The sequence below is a fragment of the Psittacula echo genome (genome assembly GCF_963264785.1).
Source record: "Psittacula echo genome assembly, chromosome: 3".
Lineage (NCBI taxonomy): Eukaryota > Metazoa > Chordata > Aves > Psittaciformes > Psittacidae > Psittacula > Psittacula echo.
Window position 1 is genome coordinate 108351298 of NC_137736.1, and position 27585 is coordinate 108378882.

At 38.0% G+C, this 27585-nt stretch overlaps 1 protein-coding gene across 1 annotated transcript in view; it reads right to left on the reverse strand.

The window, feature by feature from the left end:
- The window catches only part of TNFRSF19 (TNF receptor superfamily member 19), a gene marked incomplete at its 3' end in the record, with an annotated part of 44687 nt that extends 34234 nt beyond the window's left edge, over window positions 1–10453 (reverse strand). The window contains exons 1-2 of the mRNA XM_080613640.1: window positions 9243–10453; window positions 7764–7874 (exon numbers count right to left, since the gene is read on the reverse strand). Coding sequence (XP_080469766.1) covers window positions 7764–7874; window positions 9243–9308 — 177 coding nt within the window. The 5' untranslated portion in view covers window positions 9309–10453. The remainder of the gene's footprint in view (window positions 1–7763; window positions 7875–9242) is intronic.
- Window positions 10454–27585: the final 17132 nt, after the last annotated feature.

Sequence of the window (27585 nt, forward strand, 5' to 3'; positions counted from 1 at the left end):
TATGTGTTTTTTATGTTCACATAATATTTGAGGTAGTTAACTGCCTGGCAGGTGCAAATAAATATTTAAGCTTGTAAACCAGGCAGAACTTCAAACAGATGTGTACTCATAATTAACCACATTCCCAAACTGAAGGATATGATTAAGACGATGGATCCAAATCCTTTGAAATCTTGGCCTTTATAATTTAGCAGTCCAGCAAAGATACAAAAAAATTGACTGTTCATCTTTTATCAGCACATGTGCAAAACTGATGTGCACCACCTTTCTTAGTGCTCTGTTTATGAAGCTGTCAAGTTATATAGCTGATGAGATCTGAATAGTTCCCAACTCCCCTCACCACTTCTATCCTCCCACTCATATTTCTAAAAGACGTCTTGTCTCCTATGGCAGTTCACCTCAGGACTGCAGAGAAGAGAAATGAAACTTGTAACCTTAATTAGATAGATTTCAATAACCCATTTTTTATTTTTGTGCCAGGAAAAAAGAAAAAAAAAAGTTAATATATGCTATATTTATTCCTTCTATTGTGAAGTATACTGTGAAGAACACTTAGCCCACTCTTGCCTTTCCACTTCCCCTTTTCAATGCTACCATCAATGGTACCAGCTAACATCAGTGAAATAACTCTCTCAAATGATGAAACAGTACAATCCATGAAAACCCCAACACTTATTTAGAAAACTGCATTAAAACTAATAAAAAAAATCCTCAGAATTTAAATGCACTTCTATTTTCCTTACATTTATACTGCTTTCACTATCACAGTATTGTGATATCTCTTTATCTTTAACGCATGTATTCCCAGAACAATCTTTTGCAGAAGTGGGCTTCACTAAGGTATCAAGTGAGACGACTGGCCAAGGCCAGCTAGGAATGTGGAGTGACCTAGTTAACTAAACTCATAACTTAGTTTCAAGCTAAAAATACTAAAAGCATACAATAATACAGACACCTCTTGAAGTACTGCCTTGGCAGTGTTAACATTTTCTTTTAGTGTATACTACCCAAAACCTGATTCAGACAGAACAACCAAAAGTTTAGCTGACTACAAAGAGTAATGGAGTTAAGTGGTACAGTTTTTCCCTAGAAGTTGAACGCAACACAGAAAGTAAATGAACAGTAAATTAGATTTTAAACATTCTTTCAATTAAAATAGCCTCAAATTTCATTAAAAAATGCTTTCAGGCATCATTAAGATCATAATCTGCAAGTACATTTTAGAATTTGTTTCTAGTTCCACTGATTAACCACAACCTACGTAAGTCCCTAGACAGTACAACACAGAGAATTTCCATTTAGGCCATGATGATTACAAGAATATTTGGGTATTCTCAACAAAGTCTTCCAGCTATTAAGACACTTTTAACTGATGTCAGGTCATATAACAGGTTGCAGCACTACACTGGTGCTGGGAAACAAAGCTTTTAGTAATACCTTTGAGTCTATGGCCATATTAAACAGCACACAGTTTTAACTTCCAAAAGTATCTTAGGGTGTGGATCAGCCTCATCTAGTAATAATCAGTTGTATCTATCAGCAGAACTGTCTGAGCAGGACAGGCTTCAACAGTGTGCTGTAAACATGTCAGATTTAGCTTCTGTGGCTAAGTGCAAAGTTAGTATTAGAAGTTTCATTCTCAGTAATTTGACAAGCTTACACACAGCTGCTCCAGCTTCCAGAAAACTCATCCAGAAACACATTAGCCTCTCCTGAACTGAAGATATGGTAGGTTTCCTCTCAAGCAGCTCTTTTGCTTTGGAAAGTTACAGAGTGACTGCTAAACATGTTACCAGCTGCTCTCATAACTTCACTAGGACATGTCAGACATGGCACACCACCTTTGGTGTTCTATATGAGGACTGTTACATTCAGGAGTAGCTTTAAACAGTACCTTCCTGTTTAATTCACCATTCCTTTTCCAAGCTAGCATGTAGGTCTCCATTTCCTTTATCATATACCTAGTGCAAGGAAGCAACCAATAAAACATAGCCTGCCTTAGCAACCACCAAGCTCCTCTTTCCCAGAGGCTCTCTGTACAGCAGCAGTCTCTTGATGACAGTATTGTATCTTGTATTTGGTGGCAATGCTTTTTTAAGGCATTTCTCTCCCTTTCATCTCTACTTTTTTATTTTCCCCTCATCATACATTTTCCTCATGTACACTGATAGAACTGATTATGAGGCTGAGCTGAAAGTCTGTTTATGAGATGGATGCAGGTTAAAAATGACCAGTTCGGTAATCTGTTCCACACTACAGCCTAAAAACCTACTGTGTCAGCAGGTAAGGCACTGTGGAAAGAACTTACTGGTGCCAAAACTATTATTTCTGTGTTACTGAACTACAGCCTCAGATGTGGTCTGTTGACAAAACAATCTACAATTGCAGTTAAAGTTCTGAGTTGCAATGTAAGCTTGATGAGGCTGAGTTTTTCATATATATAAAAAAATAAAATACATAGAAGCTAAAGACAATTATGGATGTTTTTATTTTATTTTTTAAAAAAGCAAGTGTTACTTGTGATTTGTATGAATTTGAATCATACAGAAGGTATATTTACACAGAAACGCATTACTGGTGAGATAAGACAAAAAAGGCTCTTATTATCAAGCCACACTTTCTACACACTGACTATTCAGGCACTATTGACTTCTAGTAATTTAAAGAATGGAAGGTATTAAACTGCTTAACTTCATGAAGCTCTGCTTTCTAATAAATGATTCAGAAATGAAATAATGCTGAGCCACATGAAGCAAAACTTACTTCTGAAATGATACAATCTTTCAACCCAGAGAAAGCACTGCTTTTAAAAACAAAACACACAAAAACAAAACACCAAAAAAAAAAGCCAACCCCCAAGCAAAATCCCCATACACTCAAAATCAAACTATTTCAGTAGTTCAACGGCTTTGTAAACATTGCCAAGGACACATATTTATGTGAAAAAAAGGCTATAGAGTTCATTAAAAACAAAACAAAACAAAACAACCCAAATCAAAACAAAAAATAAATAGAAGCAAACAAACAGGGGAAGCAGCTTTCACTCCCTTACTCATCAATGCTAAACTGGTGATACAATAACAAAGCTGGCCCTCATATAATGGCAATACGTTAAGAGTACTTTATAAAAAATATAATCAACAAGTAATTGATGGATTTCAATTTTAAGCTACTGCAACATTGAAAGTGCTGCTGTTACTGCAATTGATAGGGAATCAGAAAGGAAAAGTGAGAGGGTTTACTGTTTTTTCTTATTTTAAGGAAAAAATACATTAAAAACCTTCTTGGAAAAGACAGCCCCACTAAACCATGACAGCAAAGGCTGAAAACGATAGTCTAGATTTGGAACTAGTTACATGAAATAAGGCTGGGTTGTTACGGGGGTTTTGTTTGTTTTTGTTTGTTTGTTTGTTGGGGTTTTTTTGTTTTATGCTATAAAGGGTGTCTGAAGTTGCTAATCTATGCAGACAGGAAGGTCAATCTAATAGATTGAGCACTAATTTGCAACTCAAATGAAATTCTCCTTATGGAATCATAGAACAGCCCAGGTCAGAAGAAACCTTGAAAAGACATCTGGTCCAACCTTTCATGGGACAGGGAGCTGAGATGAGATGGTCTAGCACCCTGTTCAATTGCATTCTGAAAACTTCCAGTTATGGAGACTCTGCTATGTTCCTGGGAACGTTGTTCCAGGAAATGATTGTTCTCTTTGCAAATAATTTCTTTCTTATATAGAGATCAAATCTCTTTCCTGGTAGAACTCCCACCTATTGCCCCTTATCTTGTTCATGTGGCACCTTGTGAAGAGAAAGACTCCATTCTCTCATTCCACTCTGTGGCCTCCATCTACTCTGTTTCACCAAAAACTTTCAGCATTACCATAGGCAAGTTGATTTCTGTGCTAGTGTCCCATATATAAATTGAGAAAAGGCAACAGCATTTCCCTAACTTAGAAAGGTTCTATGGAAGGCTAACACAGTACAGCAACAAAGGTTATATAAGGAACTCATGTTAATAGTTGTAAAAATAAATATATACACAAGATACCCACTCTGTACAGGTGGTGTTTTGTTCTGCACATTTATTCATTCTGTTGATGCGAGTCACATATTACATCTGAGTGTATCTGGCAACATGGGAACTGACTGGACTGTCACACAGGACCTAATTTGATTAGGCTTTAACCATGCATTAAGGCACCTGTGCAGCCTGTGTTAAATTCTTAAGTCTGAACTTCAGATGTCACTGTGTCTTCCCTTAAGTGTAGGGACAACTAATGACTACTTACTTAACTGAGTTTTATAAATCCACAATAAAAATCCCACTGAAGTTTAAATAAAACCCACAGATACCACAATTAGGTAACAATGTATTAGATTCGATTTCTGTAACACCAAGTATTCAGTTTAAATAAAGGCAAAAGGAAGAAAATACATGCACAAGCTGGTTGCTGATCAATTCAGTGGCAAGGTATTTAATCATAGTACTCATCTGTACCACAATATTTATCTTAATTTTTGTCTTGAGAACTCCAGTTTTCCTTTCATAGTGTTTAGCCTACTAACTCTACTTGGCTTTTGAGAGGAACACAGTTCCTATTTTTCTAAGTCACTAATAACAAGAAAGAAATCTACAAACTTAAATTGTAACTAAGATGAAGTAGTTTTTCATAAAAAAGAGCAAAGAAAGAGTCCTTGACATTGGACCTGTCAGCTTCAGCTTATTCAGCAGTATAAGTTCTACCTGAACTGAGAATTGAGGAAAGGAAATAGGAATGTATGTTTACACCAGCCTTTCACACAGTCCACGGCTGCATGACTCAATAGCTTGCCTTTTATAGTCAACAACGTAAGTTGAGGGGTTTTGTTACTAACATAAGAGAAACCTGTCAGTCAATTGCTTAAAACACTTTGAGGGGGAACTCGAACCAAAAACCCCACCGCTAACATTTTGTATTTTACTATATACTTAGACATACAGTCATGCTCCCACATCCAACAATGTATCAAGTTTAATCCATGAGCACTAAATGTTTGATCAGAAAACAGACACATTGTTATTAAGAAACTGTTACTAAACTACACCATAATTACATCATTGCTTTCTCACATGTAAAAAACCCCAAGCAAACAAAACTCCTCCTGTGCTGCAAATTACTTCAAGTATATAATTAAATCCCTTTTCCCTTTGTGTTCTGACCTTTGACTTCCATACTTTGTTGCTTCAAGCTGTAGTTCAGCCAGATTACTTTCAATTGCATTTTAGTAACAGCCACAGCATCACATCCTTTGCTATGATTCACAGAAAATTTTATCTATATTTATGAAGGAAATTATGCTTCAACTCACATTTAGGTTTGAGCAAAAACCATTTAGTTCTTTCAGTTCTAGTGTAGTAGCAAAAAATTGTATTTGAAAGCCTATTTGTGTCACAGGGAAGTAATTGTTTACACACTGACGTGTATTAAACATTCATGTTTTTCAGAAAAACTAGTCTTATGAATCTGAACTATCAGATTGTAAACAAAAATAGTTACAGTATAACCATAACTTGAATAGTGTACTGTTGCAAACTATAACCTTCTTATTTTGGTTTAGCGTTTATTACATTGAAAGTATAATTACTGAGTGCATTAGTTTTCATGCTCTTGTTTTCTATTTGCCACCTAGACAAGTATGCTGTATCAATGCGTATAATACTGCTTTAGGACCACTCATAAAATGCCTTTATAAATTAAAGTCCTCGGAAGCTTTCAGTCCACAAATTTAAGGCCAGTCTGGGAAAAAAACCCAAAACTTCCAAACAAAATCACAGCCATATTGTTAGTCATCTTCAAATCTCTACTTCAACATTACTATTTGTATGGCTAAACCTTAACTAACACTGCCCAAGATAGAAAGCAACCCTCACTAAAGCATGAAACTGAATGTTTCAGTTAACACACCAAACACTAGCTACAGGGGGTGGAGAGACAGGGAAAATGTGTCACTCAATTTCAGTAAATCTCTTCAAACCACACACAAACCACAATACTTAACTTGTGCTTTTTTTTCAGAGCTGAATATAGTAAGAAATACAAAGCCACAAACTGAAAACTTCTTTTCCCCCATTGTTTAAATACACATACACACCAGACTTAGCAATGTTTCATGTTACAAAATTTTCAAAAATAACATTGCAAATCCCCCCTTGGATCTATGCAACATACTTGTCTACAAAAGCAACCCTGAAAATTAAATTTCACTCCTAAATAACACTCTAAATTCTACCTTTATCATTCTTTTTATGATATCAGCAAGAGTATCAGAGTTTGCCATTCTATATGCAAAGAGCACGGCAGCTACTTGTCTCTTGCTTTATGGCCCCATCTATCAGGTATCAATTACACTGCACAGTTATGTCTGGGCCACAGTTCTACACTCTAGCAATGGGCAAGATGTAGATATTGGAGCTGGACACTGAAGAAAGAGTCTTAAGTTTACGCATAAGACTTCACAAGTCAGCTCACCATTCATAATAACAGCCTGCACTCTTTTTGCCTGACCATTTTCACACCTCTAGCATAACACTCCTGCTCCCCCAAAACATCCAGTCTCTCCATGATGCGTAACTCATCCTGCCATCTCTCCTCCACTGATTGCGTTAGCAAATCCCACCATATGCCTCCCTCCTGTTTCAACACCTGCTCATACACAGCACTTCCTCTCTCTGTGCTGAAAGCAAGTAAGATCCCCCTCATGTCTTGCAGACTTGCAGTTTTGCTGAAAATTTAGCCAAGTTAACTTTCTAGTTCTACTGAAACACAGTCCATAACTTCAGTCACCATTCATCTCCATTTATTAATTTCTGCACTCCTAAAAGACTTTGCCAATTCCAAAACTTTTGGGAGATTTTCTTTTGGATGAGATGCAGTTGTTCTAAAAGAAGAAAACCCATTTACATAGGACTCACAATAGCAAATATTCCTTCTCCACGATTCTAACAAAGACTTCTTATGCGCTTTCCACATTTTACCATGAATTTTTCTGGCTCAACTTTCTCAATTACTTCAAATGCACAAAGATACGGATTGCATTTATAGCATTTTTAATAAGTTGCAAAACAAAGAAATGAGCCTCACTTGCATCTATCTTCTGAAAGTGCTCCAACCACTGAGCTAGTGAAAACTGATCATCTATCTCCCAGCCTTTCTAAGAAGTATCTCAGTTCTCAAGAGAATCCTACTCTGTATTTTTGTGCTTATGCCCTTATTTTTCTCATAAACCATTCTGTTAAGACAGATTGCTGTATAGAAAGGTATTTAAACATTGTCTATAGCAGCAATTAAACCTAAAATACAGAACTGATTCTGAAAGTCAGCACCAAGCCTTCACCCCCATTTCAGTGGTCTGTACCAGTCACTAATTTGAAATACATTTTTCAGGCACTCCTCTACCCAGTGAGATTACTCAGTCTTAATTCCCTGTAGTTCCCACCCCTTCTTTGTAGCACTAACTCACTTTCAAAGAAAATTAAAAAAATAACATTCTGATAGCCCATACCCAGATCCTCTAATGGTACAGCCTACTTTATTAATGGCATCAACATTTTCTGAAATGAGCCTTTCATATAAAGAGAACTAGAAAACATGTTTCTTGAAAAACTGTAAAATGTTCAAACACCAAAATACTAAAAAGCATTTCCATATAAGTACAGACATCTATTATTTTAACCACATATGTTAATGCAATAATTATAAATTCAAGAACGCATGATTTGCTTACCTTTGAGAGTTCCATTCCAGGTCCACACTGTTTGCAAAGGATACAGTTTCCAGTGTGGTCCCTAAATTCTTGCTCTCTACAATCTCCAGTCTCACAGATTACTCTACTTAGCTTAAAAAAATAAAAGAAAAAAATAGTAAACTCACCAAAACATAACTGATCTGTTATTTATGAACTCTATAGCAGAAAAATAAATTCATTTTTCTATCATAAAAAGAAGACAGTGGCCTGAATTTTAAAGGGTCTTAGTACTCAGTGACTTGTAATGATTTTACAATTTTTAGAAGACTTGATTGATATTTGATACCTGTGGAATGCTAAAACACTAAATTGTTTGAACATGAGTTTAAATTCCTCACCTTAATCAGCATTACAAAAAATTCACACGACCATTTACTAAAGCTAAAATTTTCATGACAGTAAGCTACATCACATTACACTGCTGCGTTTCATTAATTTGTGATTTTTTAATTTTTCAATGATATTATTACAATTGCATAAATTGCTAAAATCTAGTCCTTTAAATGTAAATATTTACAGATTTTAAAAGGTCACTCAAACCTTTTGGAAATTAAAAAAAAAACAACAACAAAACAATCAAAAATAGAAAACCCACAAAACCCCTGTATGAATACTATTTATTCTAAATTTCACCATCACTTTGCATTTGATGGGCTGAACAAGACAGCATTCAATTTCTGCCTTCAAAGACATTTAAGTACATTACCTGACCAAACCAGAAACTAAGGTTATGAGAAATAACATAAGCAGTAACATCAGCCATGCAAACTCTCATTATAATCACTGGAATCCCACATTAGCAAACATTATCAAACCCTGTGAGCTCCCTCAGTAGTATTATAAATTAGATGTCTACATACAGGCTTCCATCAGTGAAAGTGCTCTCCACAATTGCTACTAAATTCTTATTCTGTGTATTTTCTGAAAGACCAAAGCCTTTCTGATAGCTATGAAACATTAATTAACTTTAGTTCCAGAGCTTGTATCTGCAAGCCAGAGTTGAAGCATGCTTAGTAGGTAATGCAGTTGTGTACTATGCTATGTTCTGCTATTCCAACTTCAGAATACTTCAAAGTGCTAAACTGCGTGTTTAGCATACTGTATTAAGAGATGGCCACTGAAAATTGGCTAGAATTCCTGCTATCTCTCTGAAGTGAAGCAGTATCACCTTCATATTGACCCATATTTTCTGTCCTAGTCCAGTCCTTCTTCCATTAAAGAGGCTTACAAGGCAAATTTTTTTTTTTTAATTGCATGGGAGGAGCAGCAAGGAATGATATAAATCAGTTGAGCAAGCTCACTTTTAAATAGATAAAATGTGTACGCCATCATCTGCATATATCAGTTTAAGAATTCTAGTGTTAGCATTAATGTATAAAATAAAACACAATTCCTGTGTCCTATATAATTTTTTCAACATTCATCCTAGGGAAAAATAAATACAAATTTTTAACTTACCAAATATGTTAGTAAAATTATAAGCATCTTCAATTTATCTTCTCCTTGTAATCCTTTAGCGTCCATTTCTTACAACTAAACTTGTCTCCCTAGAAAAAAAAAAAAAATTCATTATATTTCACAATGTTAAAATTGAGAAAGTTGTATGATCCACAGTACTTTATGTCATTCAGCATGTCAAAATATGTAACTGTTAATGCATTAAAATATTTCAGATGGATTACTGGAAGCTAAACAACAAATACATGCTTTAAAGATCATGTTCTCTTTTAGAAGACAAGGAAATATTCACAAAGTTTCTATACCCTTAATTCTCAAAAGAAGAAAAGACTACTATCAGTCTAGATTAGAGAATGTCAATATTTGTAAACCTAACATCTAACATCCTTAACATATTTATCTTGCTTGTTAGATATCCAACTAATCACATGATCAACAGACAAAGATCAATTTTCTCAAATATGCCACATATCAGCCAAGACATAGCTGATTATGAGAATGTTCCTTCTGTGTTGCAATGTGGAGCAGAATGGGTTTGCCTAGTGGCAAAGATAACCTCTTCTACTTCATCCTACAAGGAACTGGAGGCAAACACAGAATCTGTTTCTATCAGTTACCTAAGGGATATTAACTTCTAAAGATGTGTTAACATGATTGTTTATGATCTGGTAGGCAAAGACCATTTTAGAAGACATTTCAAAGAGCTTAACCAAATCACATCATACCTCAGATTATTTTTAATCATAATCTCAGAAGAAGACAACAGAACAGTCCATAAAGCCTTGCTTAGTTATTTTTTTTTTTTTTTTAAGAAGTGGTAACAAACAAATGATTTTTTTGTTTTTTTGTTTTTTTTTTTTAAAGAAGGAACTATTTGAAACTGGTATGGAAAGGAAGTTCTATTTTGGGATTGCACTTCTTGGATTATTAAATCAATGAATTGCAATCCCACAATTATTAAAAATACTGTCTTGGGCCAACAAAACCTTTTTTCTCTGTTTAATTTCCTTTTGTTTATTTATTTGAGTCTTTGTGTTAATTTCCAGTTTCTACTTTTTGGTTTCGTCAGTTACCTAGAAATGCAAGTGTAACTTCTAGTTCAGAAATCCAAACTATATAAAAACAATAACAAGAATAAATAAATTCATCTCACATGACATGCTATTTGAATTTGATCCTAATTTGCATACCTTGTATGGCAGTAATATGATGTCATTGCTTTCAGCTAGATATGAAAAATAATACTTAAAATATTTCTGGCCTACTTCAGAGCTTAAGGATTGATATTTAAATCCAGTTTTAAAAGACAAAATATGTAATTGTTATCGTTTAAGAGTATCATTTAGATGTTATCATTTGGAGAAGAGACTAACAAGTCCAAGGATGGAACCCAGAATAGAAATAGAATAGAAAAATATTAAGAACAATCACAAAATGCTTTACAATATGAAGCTATAACAAGCATAATATACTTCAAAAAGTATACAACCAGAATGAGCATGAACTATAATAACACACAGTTTCACATTTTAATCCATGAATATCCCACTTAACAAATTGCAGTGAGAAGAAAGTATACTTCAGTGGCACTATTGATATTTTGAGGTAAATTGTATTTGGAAGTGTAGAAGGGGCTGCTAGCAAGAACAGAACAGGCAAAGAGGTGTGTCAGGCAGCACTCCACAGGAAAACCAAGATTAAATTTTTTATGGTTATTTCTCACTTCGTGATGGTAATGGTCTATGGGCCAACGACAATTACCAGGTTATATGGATGTCAACATGGGTAAAAAAGAAGACATACCATCAAGTAATATAAATACATACAGATAGATTATTCAACATAGGGGTTTTTTTCAGTAGGGGGCGGGGGAGGAGGGGGTATGGGAGGAGGGAAAATGGGAAATCTCAGAAAGAATACTGGATGACCCAAATACAATGATGTAAAAAATACTGTAGAACAAATGGGAGAGAAGAGTCAACAGATTAAAAAGTTATTAGGTACACAAGGTTGACATGAGATGACAGTGCTAAAGCTGCCAAAAAAAAAATAAATTAACTATATAAGAACATAAATGTGTAAGAACTAAACTATTTCTAGTAACAGCAAAGAAAAAAAAGTGGACAGAGATTGTAAAAATGCTGTTAAGGGAACTCAGAAGTCCCAAGAAATGTTTCTCATCTGTGTTTGGAAAGAAAAAAGATGCATAAAACCACACATCATATAACATATCTTCAGTCAGAATAGTAACTGAAGATCTGCTAAGTAAAAACAGATTACATACAAGACAAATCAGGAGACTTTGCACCTCAGTGACCTTGAAAAAAGTATCAAGAAAGACTTAAGCTTGCTGCTGTTTAATTTTTATACAGTTTGGAAAGCTAGAGAAATTCAAAAATGTTAATGTTATGAGAAAATTAAAATAGAACTAAGAGTAGTAATACAATAAACAACTCTACACAGTATTACAGAGAAGCTGTCCTGCAAAAAGACAGACTAGGGACAACATAGGCCCCATCTGGAAGATATCGGGAGAACTGACAACCCAGGATTTGGAGAAGGCTGAGATTCTTAATGACTTCATTGCCTTGGTCTTCACTGGCAAACGCTCTGACCACACCACCCAAGTCGTGGAAGACGGACGCAGAGACTGTTAGAATGAAGACCTTAGGCCCACTGTAGAAGAGGATCTGGTTTGAGACCATCTTAAAAACCTGAACGTACACAAGTCCATGGGACCTGATGAAATCCATCAGCAGGTTCTGAAGCAGCTGGCGAATGAAGTTGCTAAGCCACTGGCCATCATATTTCAAAAATCATGGCAGTCAGGTGAAGTTCCCAATGACTGGAAAAAGGGAAATATAACCCCCATTTTCAAGAAGGGGAAAATGGATGACCCAGGGAATTACAGACCAGTCAGTCTCACCTCTGTGCCTGGCAAAATCTTGGAGCAGATTCTCCTGGAAGGCATGCTAAGGCACATGCAAAACAACAAGGGGCTTGGTGACAGCCAGCATGGCTTCACTAAGGGGAAATCCTGCCTGACCAGTTTGGTGGCCTTCTATGATGGGGCTACGAAACTGATGGACAGGGGCAGAGCAGTTGACATCATCTACCTGGACTTGTGCAAAGCATTCAACACTGTCCCACACGACATCCTTGTCTCTAAATTGGAGAGACATCAATTAGATGGGTGGACCACTCGGTGGGTAAAGAACTGGCTGGATGGCTGCACGCAAAGAGTTGTGGTCAATGGCTCGATGTCCGGCTGGAGACCGGTAACGAGTGGTGTCCCTCAGGGATCGGTGTTGGGACCAGTCTTGTTCAACATCTTTGTTGGTGACATGGACAGTGGGATTGAGTGCGCCCTCAGCAAGTTTGCCGATGACACCAAGCTGTGTGGTTCGGTTGATACGCCGGAGGGAAGGGATGCCATCCAGAGGGACCTCGACACGCTTGTGAGGTGGGCTGATGCCAACCTTATGAAGTTTAACCATGCCAAGTGCAAGGTCCTACACCTGGGCACAGCTGCAGATTGGGCAAAGAAGAGATTCAGAGCAGCCCTGCTGAGAAGGACTTGGGGGTATTGGTCGATGAGAAAATGAACATGAGCTGGCTTCAGTGTGCACTCGCAGCCCAGAAAGCCAACCGTATCCTGGGCTGCATCAAAAGAAGCGTGACCAGCAGGTCAAAGGAGGTGATCCTGCCCCTCTACTCTGCTCTCGTGAGATCTCACTTGGAGTATTGTGTGCAGTTCTGGTGTCCTCATCATAAAAAGGACATGGAACTGTTGGAACAAGTCCAGAGGAGGCCACGAGGATGATCAGGGGACTGGAGCACCTCCCGTATGGAGACAGGCTGAGAGAGTTGGGGCTGTTCAGCCTGGAGAAGAGAAGGCTGCGTGGAGACCTCAGAGCAGCCTTCCAGTATCTGAATGGGGCCTACAAGGATGCTGGGCACGGACTCTTCATTAGGGACTGTAGTGACAGGACAAGGGGTAACGGGTTCAAATTTAAACAGGGGAAGTTTAGGTTGGATATAAGGAAGAAATTCTTTACTGTTAGGGTGGTGAGGCACTGGAATGGGTTGCCGAAAGAAGCTGCGAATGCTCCATCCTTGGAGGCGTTTAAGGCCAGGTTGGATGAGGCCTTGGGTGACATGGTTTAGTGTGAGGTGTCCCTGCCCATGGCAGGGGGGTTGGAACTAGATGATCTTAAGGTCCTTTCCAACCCTAACTATTCTATGATTCTATGATTCTAAAACAAGCTTGACTCACTTGATTCAGAGAAGACAAGACAATAATGTAAAAAGTCTAAAAGCTAAACTTATACAGAATTATTAAATATCAATTCAAATGAAATGGAGTTGAGAGAAAACCCCCCACTGACTTCTTGATTTCATATAATGGTACTCAGTTTAAAAATATAAATACTTATATGCTTTCTTAATAGCTACTGGAGGCAAAACTCTGCATAACTGTGCCAGTGAAATAAACTGTAAATATAACTGAATTGCTTAGAACTGCACGTCAAATCATTATTCCAAGTCATCTGAATTTAGTCACCATATTCCTTAATAATATTATTGTTAAAGAAATAAAACATAGCACATTTCTAATGTAATTATGACCATCTATATAGTACTACCAAAATTTTAGAAATAGGATTATTTATAAGGTTAAAAGTATGGCTTATTTTAAAATTTAAGATTTAATTTTGCATCCAAAACCAGATGTGACAGATATCAAAAATGTAATGCAATATTGTAATAATAATATATTTTTATGCCACGTTCCATGTAGAATTATCAATGCAAACAATATTGGCAAGCTGTATTAAGCCTAATGATCTAAAACATGGAGCTGTGGCGTAATCTAAACAGTCTGTATTTTACTGAGCAGATCACCTGAAGTACTAAAAAAACCCAAAGAAAATTAAGAACAGCCTGAATAACTGCCCAGGAGATTTTATTAAAAATCAATATTGAAACAAAGCTAATGATGTATTTTTTGTGTTTGTAATATTCTGGAGTTACAATTGAGTTAAATAAATAAATAAAGCCAGATCTTAACAAGAAGGAAGTACAAAATAACAAGCATGTTCCTGGCCATGCTGGCAGCTCATATTTCAGTTTTGGAGTGGCCATATCCGTTATACAATGATCTTCTTATAGCATGTACCTCAAAGACTTTTAGACTATAGAAAGCATATGGAGACGCATGCTGTGCTAAAAACACATTTTGTTGACTTAGGTGTGCAAATTTTATTGCACCTGTGAAATATTTCATATTTAAAAGAAAATCTACAGTCTTTATGAAACTCTTGCCAAATTCAACACCTTCAAACATCAGGAGTTCCAAATCCCAGAGTAAATTTCCAAAATCAAGTCTTTTAGAACTGGTATTAAACGATCACAGACTTTTCCAACTCATCTACACATTCTACTGAGCTTCAAATTTTTTTGACTGATCATTAAGTGTATGATGAAATCTCATAGCTTTAGGTCTATAATACGAGGTATCGCCTAGATAATTTGTCTTTTATAATCAACAGATCTTCCAAAATATGCTTGCAGGTCTACGGGCCTTAAACTTCAGTGCACTTCAGTAGGTTTAGTAGCACCAAAACACATGCAAATCATTTCAGTAGATGTGCATGAATGCCTGTGGTATTGGACCATGCAATCATTGTGCATATTGTCCCTGTTCCTACCAAAAAAACCCCTGAAGAATATAAAGTGGCTATAACATGTAAGGAAGAAATTAAGTGGTGTACAATAAAAAAATACTGTTAAAAGCATAAAAAATTAAAATGTTTATTTTCATGACAACATTTTGATATAATAATGCAAATGGTTAAGACACAGCATTCAGAACTCATTGCATTGAAAGCAAGTCCTGAAGAAGACATAACCATACCAGCTGCTTGTTTTCTGTTTCTACCTCTAATTTGGTTAAAAGCTCTGCTTAAAAAGCATACACTGCAGCACTTAATATTAGGTTGCCATTGGGCAAATTTGTTCTTTCTTGATATCAAATGGCATTACACTGGTGTTTGTTGGACATGAGGCATTCACCTCATACGCATTTAAGTAGTAACTAGAAGAGGTTTTTGCCTCTAAAATACATGTAACCAAATAGAAATTCTATGCATCTGTAGATTATTTGTTCTTGTCCAGCTACTGACATTTCCAACGTTGAGTTTGGTTATCCTCAATTATATTAAATGAAAGAAAAGTTTAATTAAATGAAAGACACAGTTTTTTGAGGTCAGTAAATTGTTCCAAATGCATCTTTTTTTGAGGTTAACAGTGATATGCTTGCCTGAAATAGTCAAGCACAAGCAATCATCACTGACAATGTACTGAGCTCCAGATACAGAACTTCCATTAGGAAATGTGGCTGCATACTTTTAAGGTTGTGTGGGACCTACTATGCATATGTATATAGAGGGCAATATCAAACAGTAAATTGCAAAGGCACAGTAAATATATTGTGGAAGTAAGAATTTCCCATCTTCCAGAGTCCTAGAATCCACTGTCCTCCAAAATTCACTTCTACATTTACTTGTCACCTGAGCAATAGTCATTGTTCTATTTCAAAGTCAATCTGTCAGAAAAGTACTTCTTCCTTCTCTCCAAAGAAACCAAAGTTTCACCATGAAAAATACATCACCTCAAGACTGAAAGTGATGTGATTAAATTATGGCCTACTAGCAGGTTTCTCATACATGTAAGCATCAAAACTTTGAAGTCAACATCATCCACTTTCTAAGGGAAACTTCAGAAGGGCTGAAAGGTCTCAACTTCAAATTCACTTAACTTTCCTAGATCTTACAAGTTTCCCATATTTGACTTGACATTCATACTTGATGACCACTTTTCATGCTGTCTGTAATAGACGCAAACAGTACTCTGAGAAGTTCTGGATGAGGCAGAGATGAAAACATAATCACCATGTCTTGCCAACAGAGGTCTCTGGCATCCAACGAATGGGATCTCTGCTCCCTTCTAACTATCCTGTTTCCCACCTGCAGCTGTCAACTGCATGCAATAAAATGACAAGGAGTGGCAGATGGCTTTAGGAGAGACAGTGCCCCACGGGCAAAAAACAAGAGAAAGGAAAGTACTTATGCTGCTGCAATGATAAAGACAAAAGGAACAAGTTACAGACAAGAACTTCCACTATAGAGCTACACATTGTTATTCTGTTTCATACTTCTAGAACATCTTCCATTTACACACTGACCACAACCCTTGTACACTTCCCCTTTGTGAAATAAACGAGATCTTGTCTGACCACATTTGTTCCAACTGCTCTGAGAAGGCCCATGAAGGAAAAGAAAAAGAAAAAAAAAATTACAGACAGCTAGGTAGCATTCATCACATTTAATACTGTGTTGAATAAATCTGTATTTTTCAGAGGCTGCCATACGTGAAGTTGTAAAAAATTAGGCAGGTATGAATTTATTTCTAGTTTTGTAAAGACAGTGAGAGCAGATGCAAGCTGGAACGTCACTGGTGATAGAAAACATACATATCTGTTTTAAGGGCTGAGGGAGGAGTGAAATGGGATTTACACATAGCCAGGAAATATTTGTGCTCTTTCCGAGCACCATATGCTTTGAGTTATGTTAGCTAAATACCTGACTTTACAGGAATAATGGCAATAATAATTTAGTGCCCCAAAGAAGCATCTCTACAATGTCTTCACTCTCATATACGGCATTTATATCACAGTATCTCAAAAAGGGAATAACCAGCAAAAGCTGAGAATGAACAAGCATAATTCACCTCTGGTTTTGCTGCTTTCAAACAATGTTCCAAATTGTGCTGGTAAAATTGTATAAAACAATTTATCATCCATGCTCTTGAACACATCCAGACTACCATTAATTAGAAAATAGTGAAATATATTGTTAACTAAGGTGCATCTAAACTTTAACAAAGCTTTTCAGAGGATCAGAACCTGTGATTCACACTGGGACTCTTTATCTCATTGAAGCTGATGAGACTACTCATACAAATATGTACAATTCCATGCTTCAACAACAAAACTGTGGTGAAAAATGTTGCTCCTTCTGTTTAATCTCACTCATCTCAAGTTCTAGGAGACACTAGTTTGCTAGATGAAACCTCAGCATAAAGGTGCATTTGTAAGTATTTATACTTAGATATGTGAATAAGTAATACAACTAAATGAGAATGCAAATATTATATTCATATTTCATTTAAGTAAAGTACACTAATAGTTCTTTTTCAAAGTATTTTTTAAGAATCAGAAATCCTAAAGCATTGGGCTGGTTAATACAGTAGCTATTGCAATGCTACAATGCCAATGGGTTACATTTACCCAGTCACCCTTTAGTGGTTTTGGATAGCATGCAATGTCTTCAAAAGCACAGACATGGGTAACTTTGGTTCTTAGCATCCCTTTTCATTATGATTGCAATTGCAAGCAGTGGAAACTGAAAAACCATTTAAGCATCTTACTTCTAAACTAATACACAAATTAACTTCTAAAAAACAATAACAACAAAAAAACAATAAATCCTTTTGCTTGTACAGTAAAAGGCTTCCAGGTAAAATACCTAACTTGTCTTACATGTGATGCTGAAGATGTGCTTGAATGAGATTATGCAGCAGTTAAGAAACTACATACACACTGAATCAATTTGCCACTTGCTCGTATTAAATGCTACTAGACCACTTTGTTAATTTGATAAAAAGCATTCGTTTAAAGTACTTGTAAGTATAAAGGTGGTAAATGGGTTTTAGTATCAAGATTTTTCATGAGTATCAGGTAAAGCTTTCAGTCCAAGGTCAGATTAATGCAGACACACATGAGCAAAAGAAATAAAACTATCAGAGTTTCCAACAGAACTGTAGTTGGGGCACTTTAAACTCTTACCAGCCAAGAGAAAAAGTTACTATCTCCTCTTCCTTCAGCTTCAAAACTCTTTGAAGCAAACCGCAACTTAATTTATGCAGCAGACACGAGAAAATCTTGTGAACAAGAAAGCTTTCAAGAGCTTTTTGTTCGCCGCACTCCGTAGCGTGGAGGAGTTACTCTAGGGCTGTCGAGATCTGCAAACCCCAACATCACCAGCTGCCACCCTTTCGCAGCGCTGTGCCCTTCAATGTCCACTGTGGGATGTCTCGCGGCGGAGGGGCCGCTTATAAAACGGCAGGGTTGGACCCAGCGGAGCCCTCCCACCGCCTCTCCGCAGCCCGCGTCTTCCGCGGAGCGTCATTCTATCACGCCCCCACCGCTCTCTACGCGCAACGGGGAGGCAGAGGGAACCGGTGCAGGGCGCACGGTGGAGCTGCTGGCTCCCTCCACTGTTGGGTCAGTGTCGGTACCCCGGGGAGGTGCGCTGAGCCCCTGGAAGCGGCCGTGCCGTTTCTTACCTCCCTCCTGCCCGCTCAGAGCCAGAGGGGATCGGACCCGCCTGGGCCCCCCACCTACCCTCCTGCCCCGCCGCTGGCCGCCCGGTGCCCGCCTCCCTCCATCCCTCTTTCCTTCCCTCCCTCGCTCACGCCGACTCACCTCGTCGCCACGGCAACGCCGCGCCGCTCCCCTCCCTCCGTCGCTGGTGGGGCCGGGCTCAGGTGACCGCAGGCAGCCAATCAGCAGCCCCGGGACCCACGTGCCGCGTGCAGAGAAGGCGCGCGACAGCGGGAGGGAGTAGCCGTGCGGCCGAGGCGGCGAGCGGCCGTTGACGGGCTCTGGGGGCGAGAGGGCTTGTGGTGAGCGCCCGCTCCCCGCCGGAGCGGTGAGCCTGGGGCTGAGGGGGCTGGTGTCCTGCTGGCCTCCCCTTGGTGGTGCTAGGCCAGGATGAACCCCACTTGAGGTGCTCGGGTCCCTTTTATCCTTCCACGAGAAGAGACGAGGCTCGCTGTGTGCAGCCAGGTGGTTCTTTGCAGGCCCTCCTGTCACCCAGAGGCAACCTGGACTTTGGGGGCTGTAGCCTTGGTGTTGCTGGTCTCTGTCAGTAGGAGCCCTGCCTTAGGGCTGCTTAGCCCTGGACTGTTGGGACGTTGTTAAACGGACTGAGCAAAATCCTTTGCTGCCATTGAGTGGAGAGAGGGAGGCCTTGTAACTTGGAAGGGTCTTTTCTGCCTGTCCCACCTAAAAATCACGATGGAGGCTCTCTGGCAATGCACTGCAAAATCCTCTCCTTTTCAAAGTACTTGAGTAGCTTGCTCAAAATCTGAAGTATTTTTCTATTCTGCAGGAAACAAGTCACCTAGCTGTAAGCACAGTGTCAATACCAAATGGGAGTGCAGAAATCCAGCCCTTCACAGAGAATAAATTGTTCACAGTCAGTAAAAGGGGATACTTTGCTGCTACTTACTGTGATGTAATTTGGGAGCTTTCCTGAAGTTAGTGATGCTCCAACATTGGTGATACCAACCTCAAGACCTTGGTGAAAGAACTGCTATTGTAGGGATTAGTTTTATTTTTTAATGGAAAGGCTAATCATACCAGTACAGTCTAGACAGTTGTATGGATACACCAGAAACTGGGTTAGGTTCTGAAAAGAATGAGCCAATGAATATATTTGGCAGTAAAGCTTTTTCATACAAACAGAATTTTTGGGAACTTCTCACAGAGATAAAACTTTGGAGTTTGCCAGCCACATGGACTTTTATAAAAACAAATAGTTCTTATTGAAATACAGCAAGATGGCTGTGAAGAGGTACATGGTTGCTGCAAAATCAGTTGTTTTCAATAAAAAAAAAAAACAACAGCCAACCATAACTCAGAATTTACAGTGGTTTCCATGTAATTATCTTATAAAAGGCCTTCAAAGAAGAGTTTTTCTTCAGGACCTTTGCCAGAAGGAGCTCTGCAAAAGGCTGGAATTTCAGTAAGGAATGGTGTGCTGCAGCACAACGGCAGCGCATCTGTTGTGAATGGCAGCTGCTGCACAGCACTGAGCATGCTACATCCTTTCACTACTTACAGACAACTGCTTTGCATATTATATGTTTTCTGTACACACAAGTGAAATGTGTTGTGTTTTTCTTAGTAAAGTCATGTGTGTTTCAGATACTAGTTTTAAAGTATTATAGTTACACAAGTGTATTAAAACATCGCAGAGTTCTTAAAGTGTTGACTAAACACTGATGATTACCATACAAAGAAACATTAAGACTTTCTTATCAGGCAGGGGGGTTCTATGCTAATGAATTAAGAGCAATGTGTAGTGTGTAGCACTGAAACCAAAACATTTAAATCCCTGTTGTAGCATGCAGAATATTTCCTCTAAACATAAAATGGATGAGTGAATTTAATTCATCATTTAACAACGTTAAAAATTACAGGGTTTCTTTCGTTTCAAATCATGATGCTGTTTCTAAGGAAATGGAAGAAATGAACTGTTAGGGCAACTAGCATAAATGCAAGTATAGAGATTCTCACTACAGTAAAGAAAGCAGAAAATAAGTATTTGGGAAGTAGCTTCAGCTGACCTCTTTGAGAAGACTAAGTTGCATGACATATCTGATGTGGAAGCAGGAATTGTACAGCAATAGGAAATTGTTATCTCCATATCTCAAATGCTAGCACAGTTCCCCCAGTCAACTGAGATAGATCTACTCTTGTTATGACAGCTGTTGGAAACTGATGTCAGTATAACTGTGCAATGTCTTTTGATAGTCTTAACTATTACAAACCTTAAAATATGTTTATGATGTTATCTAAGACACACTGTTTGGAAATGTCTATTTATAATCAGAAATTGCTCAAGCTGTTTTAATAAATAAATTATATACTTGTGAGTTTCCTAGTCAGATTTGCTTGAAAAAGCATTGTGAACTTTTTGTTTCTGAAGACTTAAGCCTGAGGATTAATTAATGTTTATACAGCACTTTGTAAAAGCAAAGTCACAAGTGCCAAGAATTGTTACTATTTAATCTTTAAAAGTCAGATCAATGACAGACTAAACTGTCAGAGAACTGCTGTTTAAAATAACAAAAATGCTGAAAATCCTCTCCTCCCCTTACTTAAATGTATCCAACTGTGCTTTCTTTTCAGTCTCACTTAAATACAGACAAGCAAAGATATTTTTCAGTTTAAATGGGTTAACACCCATCTATGTTTAAATATGTGGGAAGATTACGTAAAATCCTAGGGACTTTTTACAAATTGAAAAAAAAAAAAATCTTTATTTCTGAAATGCATTTCTAGGGCCTAAATATTGCAGGTGCTTATATATGCAAGTCCTACTCATCAGTGTAATCCATCTGATTAACCAGTGTCACTTCTGTGTGCTAATTTACCCATTTGTGTGATGGGTCAGATCCTTGTAGTGATAGTTTAATTGTATTAGGCTCACACAGCTATTTTAAACTTGCTAGGAGAAGGAATCCTTGAATTAATTTCTACTTTATAGCAAATAAAGGTATGGATAGAAACAGTTTTCCTCAGAAAATTAGAACACTAGCAGCAAGCAAGAGAAGATTGGAAGGGTAGAGAAGTATGGAATTAATAATTTTTTTCAGGATTACATAAACATGTTTTAATACATAATTGTCATTTAAGGAAAAATACTAAATTTTGCTTTGGCTATTCCTTAAGCAATATTCTCTCTTGACAGCTATACACACATTATTCATGCAGCGCTAATTACTTTCCTTATAATGTAATTGACTTGTTAAGTCAGAATATGAATTAATTAGTGGTATAGAAAACTAAATGATACCAAGTCAGGCTTAGTTAATCTGTGTCTGGCATATTATCTCTTGATATTCAGTAAATTTAAAATTTATATATACAAATATATTTTTAATTGGAAGAAACAAAGTTGCAGACTGACTAATGCAAGCTGACAACATTTATCTGGAAGTGTTGATAACTTATGCAGATGCAGGCAGGCTATTAACATTTGGGTTTGCATGTTACTGTGGTGCATACTGAAATATGAACGTCTTGAGGGTCCTATGGGCTGATAAACCTCTTAAAGAATAATTTTGAAACAGTGCTTAACAGCTATCAGTTATGCTGACTTTTAGTTGCAATTTGTTCATAAACAGATGGACTTAAGATTTATATACACTTAAATTTAGATTTAAGAATATGCAACTAAAGTCAGTATTTTGAAAGAACTCACTATCCATCATTAAGACTAGATTTTCAAAGAGGTCAGTCTCTGGAATGCTGAACTTCTTTGCAAGTCTGTCCCCAATTATGGGTTCTAAGTTCTTCTGAAAATCTCAATTATATTTAAATACCTACAGAAGAGGCTTGAGTTTTATTTTAACAGACTGGCTCCAGCTGCTGGCACAGAACACTCATGGATTTGACCAAACTCACCCCAGAATCTGGCCCTTTAAAACTGCAGATGTATAGTGGAAAATCTTCCAATGACTGTTCCTTTGTAATGAGTTTCTGGAGTAGGTATCTTAAATTTTCTTAAACACAGTACATACTCATAAATATGAATTTGAGGAACAGAATATAGAATACTGTGAATGGAAATTGCTTCACTGAGATAGGAACAAAACTTCCATGAAGTTCAGCAAAATTAGGTGTTTGCTGTAGATAAGCTTAAAATTTCTTTAATTTCTTTGTTAAAATGCCTTAAAGGAAACTTCTATCATCAGGTTAAAAAGTTACTTTTGTTATCAAGATCTCTTTTCATAAGGTATAGTTGAACTATCATATCTTCAATCTTGAAATAAAATCAGTTCCCTTTTTAATATAAGGGTGTTGTCTTTATACATTTAGTTCTAATAACTTGTGGAAGAGGAGACTTTTTCGTCTGAAGTATAGCACTATTAGGTTAAAAGTGTTGCTTGAAGAAATCACAGTTTCATAAGCACACTGAGAATAAATGAAGTATACACAGTGTATCGGAAATAGAAAATAAATACTCCCTTAAGATATGTAATACTTGTATTCAAATGTAACATTACAAAACTATGGACAGTAGAAACAATTAGTGCACACCAAAATCTTGTAATTCTTACATCTTATAACACACCAAAATATATAAAAAGTTGATTTTGATTCAGTTTTCAGTCATCTATACATTCCAGATAGTCTGTTCTCATATAATCCTCCTTAAAAGTTGAAAATAAAATGCTGCATAAATGATATGTAATCTTTCGAACTTTGTACACACAATGATGTGCCCTATTGTTGTTGCTGTGAACTCTACCATTTCTTAAAACCTTGCAACACAAAACTGTAAAAAAAGACTACAAAATCCGGTACCTGTAATGTGATGAAGTTTTCCAGTGCCCGGGCTTTCTGCAGCTTAATTTCACAGTGCCAGAGCTTCTGAGTTAAATGCTTCCACCTTCTTTTAAAAAAAAAAAAAAAGTATGTCAGCACAAGCCCAGACGAAACTCCAAATCCGGGAAAATAAAATTAACCATGCAGATCAAAGGCAGACGAGCACTGAGACCAAATGCCTGTAATCTGATCAGTGATCAGTTGCCGTACATCAAAGGCAGAGCTTTGGAGAGGAAAAAGAGCTCCTTTTCCAGCAGGTAGTCGTGCTTCTCAAACTCTGCCTTTCAGTGCTCGCGTTCTTTTGTTAGAAATCGATCACCAGCTCTCCCCCCCCGTTCTCCTCTTGTGCTGAGAGAATGCACACGGTTCTGAAATGCTCGGAGTTGAGTGGCTGGATCTGTAGCTTTTGAGTTCCCAAGCTGTGTTGTGGATTGTGTGCTGGAAGCTTTCCCCAGTGCCAGCGGGTTCCGCTTTATCCCTTTCATCTCGCTGAGCTGCAGATCCCATGACATCATTCAGTGCTGTGGGACTGGTTGGAGAGCTGTAACACAGCCTGGGGGGGAATGCAGCTACAGAGCAACAGGAGTTGGCATGATTTCTAATCAGGTTAGGCCATTGTAACAAACCCGAGGTGCACTTCAAAGTTTTCATTACATTAAAGTTTTCTCCTGAGGAGGGAGAATAGAGTAACTATAAGGTTTTCTTAAAAAGATGCTTTAGAATTTTGCCTGCATTGGGAAGTTACAATTTTCCATAAAGTTCTGGAAGTCAGACATGCAGGTCTGGAGGTTTGCTAGGCAGCTGCAATGTATGACAGAAAACTACTTTTGCTTGTCCCTTTATTGAGGTTTGGAGAGGGGGAAATGATGTATTTTGTGCACTGGAATTGTTTTTTTGTGCTGGTGAAAACAAGCACTATAGAGCTTGCTCTTAGTCCCTGCTGCTTACTGTGTGGCCTTTTGTAAATCATTTTATTTGAGCCTGATTCATCTGTGGCTCATGATTCCTTTACGTAAATGAGCTGTAAAGCTTCCATAAGTAACTCACAGAAGCTTTTTAGTGTATTGGCATTTTTCAGCTGGGGCAGATTTGAAGCAGTCACCACTGTGCTGTAGGAAGAGGCTTTGGGAGGAATCAAAGCAAATTGCCAGATATTCCCTGTGCTGCTGCAGTTCACAGACCCCAGAATTGCTGGAGGGTCCTGTGCTGCCCTAGGAAGCAGGGGAATTCTCTGGGCTGCTCTGACTTGCACTGTTTTGGTGCAGAGGAAATACAAAAGAAATGTACAACTGCATTTCATTTTCTGTGATCTGAGGCAAACTTAGCTTTTGGTGCAGAGATTAATCTAGCCTGTTGTACTTCAGCTGTTAATAAACAGAAATATCAAGGAGGATGGCTTTCACAACCATCAGCCATATTGGATATGTCACTGAAGTTCTTACAAAGCAGATGCAGACTCCTTTTTTTTACAAGGAGTCACATGGAAAAGACAATGGTGACAGGCACAAGTTACCCCTGTGGAGATTCCGACTGAACACAAAAGGAAATTTTTTTCACAATGAGAACAATCAGCCACTGGAATAATCTCCCCAGAGAAGCGGTGGATTCCCAAACATTGGACATTTTCAAGATCTGGCTGAACAGGGTGTTGGGACATCCAATCTAGGTCATGCTTTGCCAAGAAAGGTTGGACCAGATGATCCCTGAGATCCCTTCCAACCTGGTATTCTAGGGTTCTGTGATTCTTGTAAATATATACACCATACTTTGGGCATACCACATGTGCAGATGAAAGGGATACAAGCCTGTCAACTGGTAAACTCCTACAAATATTTGCACACTGAGTAAGAATTCATTTAAAAGGCAAAAGCAAAAAGAGGAAATATGCTTGTCACGGTTGCCTTGAGCATTAAAAACAGAAGCAGTCAATCAGCAGATCATGGGTACTGGGTAGTAGAGTGCCAGAGCAATCAAGTAAGTGTCTTGGTGAGATTCCTGATTCTGTGCCCTGTTTGCAGGCTGCAGCCTTCTCCCTCTGCCCGCCGCCCCCACCTGGCAGCCCCCGCTGCTGCCCGCCACCTCCCCGCTGCCTCCGCCGGGCTGCGCGGTGTGCGCTGCTGCGGGGCTGCTCCAGCGCACTAGGTAGATTAGGGAGCCGTCTGCCGGCAAGACGAGGTACTGTAGGCAGCATCAGACCGGCAGCGAACGCTGTGCTTCGTGTAGATCGTAGTTAACACTTCCAGAAAGCTTTGGCATCTTGTAAGGGTGCCATGTAATGAAACTTTGTTGCTGCTTGGACACAGTTTAAATACTGTTTTGGATCCTCTATGCGGGCGAGCCTTTGGGAGATGTTCTGGTAGTTGAGCTGGAGGAGAGATGTTACAGGTATAAAGCAGTATCGTGCAGGTAATGAACGCAATTTTCAGGAATTCACTGCTGGAAAAACAAGCCATAAATTTCTCTCTTTCTCTAATTTCCACTTCAATATATTATAAATAAAAGGAAATTATCTAGGCTGCTTACTTCTATTTTAACATTTGTTTGTGCTCTTCTGACATATAACTTCCCCCTGCTCACTGGAAGATTTTTTGATAACAGTTCATTTGCTGCTTTCATGGTGGAACTGGAAATGCTTAGGTTGAAATAAAATTCATGGGTGAGCTGTACAGAACTGCAATAACCCTCTTCTGTCCATTTCAAAGGTGCTTTTATTTAAGAACAATACTGTTCACAGAAAGCGCCTTTTAGTTCTCTGGATTTTAAGCAGAAGCAAGTCTTGATGGTCTTTTAAGAGGTCTTTGATCTTTCTTTTGTACATCAGAAAAAGAGAAGTGAATTGTTAACATTTTAGCTTTCTAAAGCTTAAGCATTGCATTTTGCATTTATGACACTATTTTTTGCTGTGAAACCCGGCAGCCTGAACAATACACTATTTCCTATTCTATGGCTTCCTCAAAATTTGATCAGACGTGTGTAACAGTAACAGTTGTCTATATAATTCAATGGTTTCCCAAAGGTTGATAAGAGTATTTTATGCTTACCTAAAATGAGGATAATACGTATATATTGTAATTTGTATAGGGTACAGCACATAGTACCAGAGCCAGAAGTAAACCTATGTAACATGTAACTTGACTTTTACACCTCCTGATCATCAGCTCACGCTTCGTGTTGTAGTCACTAACCCAGCAAAGCATTCAAGCACAAGTGTTCAGATTAAAATCCATTAGACTACTCACTAGAAGTTTGATTCCAATCACTGAAATTACTGGGGCAGGATATGATCTGAAATTACAGAAATGGGGTATCCAGTTTGTAGTCATTGTTCAGGCATCTAAAAAGCTCTTCTAGAAGTAATGCTTGGGATTCTTGTGTGAAACTAGGCAGAGGGCTGGCTCTGAAGTCCTACAGAAGGAGATGCTGTCTTCCTAATTAATTCCTTAAACTTTCCTGTACTTTAGACAGAATCTTCCTTGAGAAACATCTAGTGGGTTTACCATTCTCTTTTTGCCAGGTGAGGATTCCAAACTCTTAAGGAGGTCATTTAATTTTTCTCCTACAGGTTAGGCAAGAATCAGACAAGGCTCTTAATTTAGGCATGTTAGAGACCATTTTACGAATTTTTAGGGAAACAGAACAAAACCCAGGGCTGCTATTCATGCCTGAAGTGCTTCATTGGGTGAAAGCCATAGAAGTTAGTCAGCTGACAGAAATTATAACTTTCTGAAGATGTTTCTTAAATGTAACTAAATCTGAAGAAAAATTATTGGTGGAAGAAACAATCAAACCTATTAAGCAATTGACAGTGGTTAATACAACCCTCTACCCATGTTTAACAAGGCTGTTCTAGTATTCATGCTGTGCCTAACATACTTGTGTTCATACACATCAAATTATTTACCCTTTTGCTTTATATACATGTTATCTGCACTGCTTCACTGTACCTCTTCTGTCACTTTTGCTGTGCTTTGGTCCAGAGGAGCTCCAACAGAGGTTCAGAGAAGAGGTCAAGAATCATCACAGGAAATGCAGTGCCACCATTATATGACTGGCCATGCAACCATCTTTTGTGCCAACCACAGCCATTCCAAGTGTGGCATT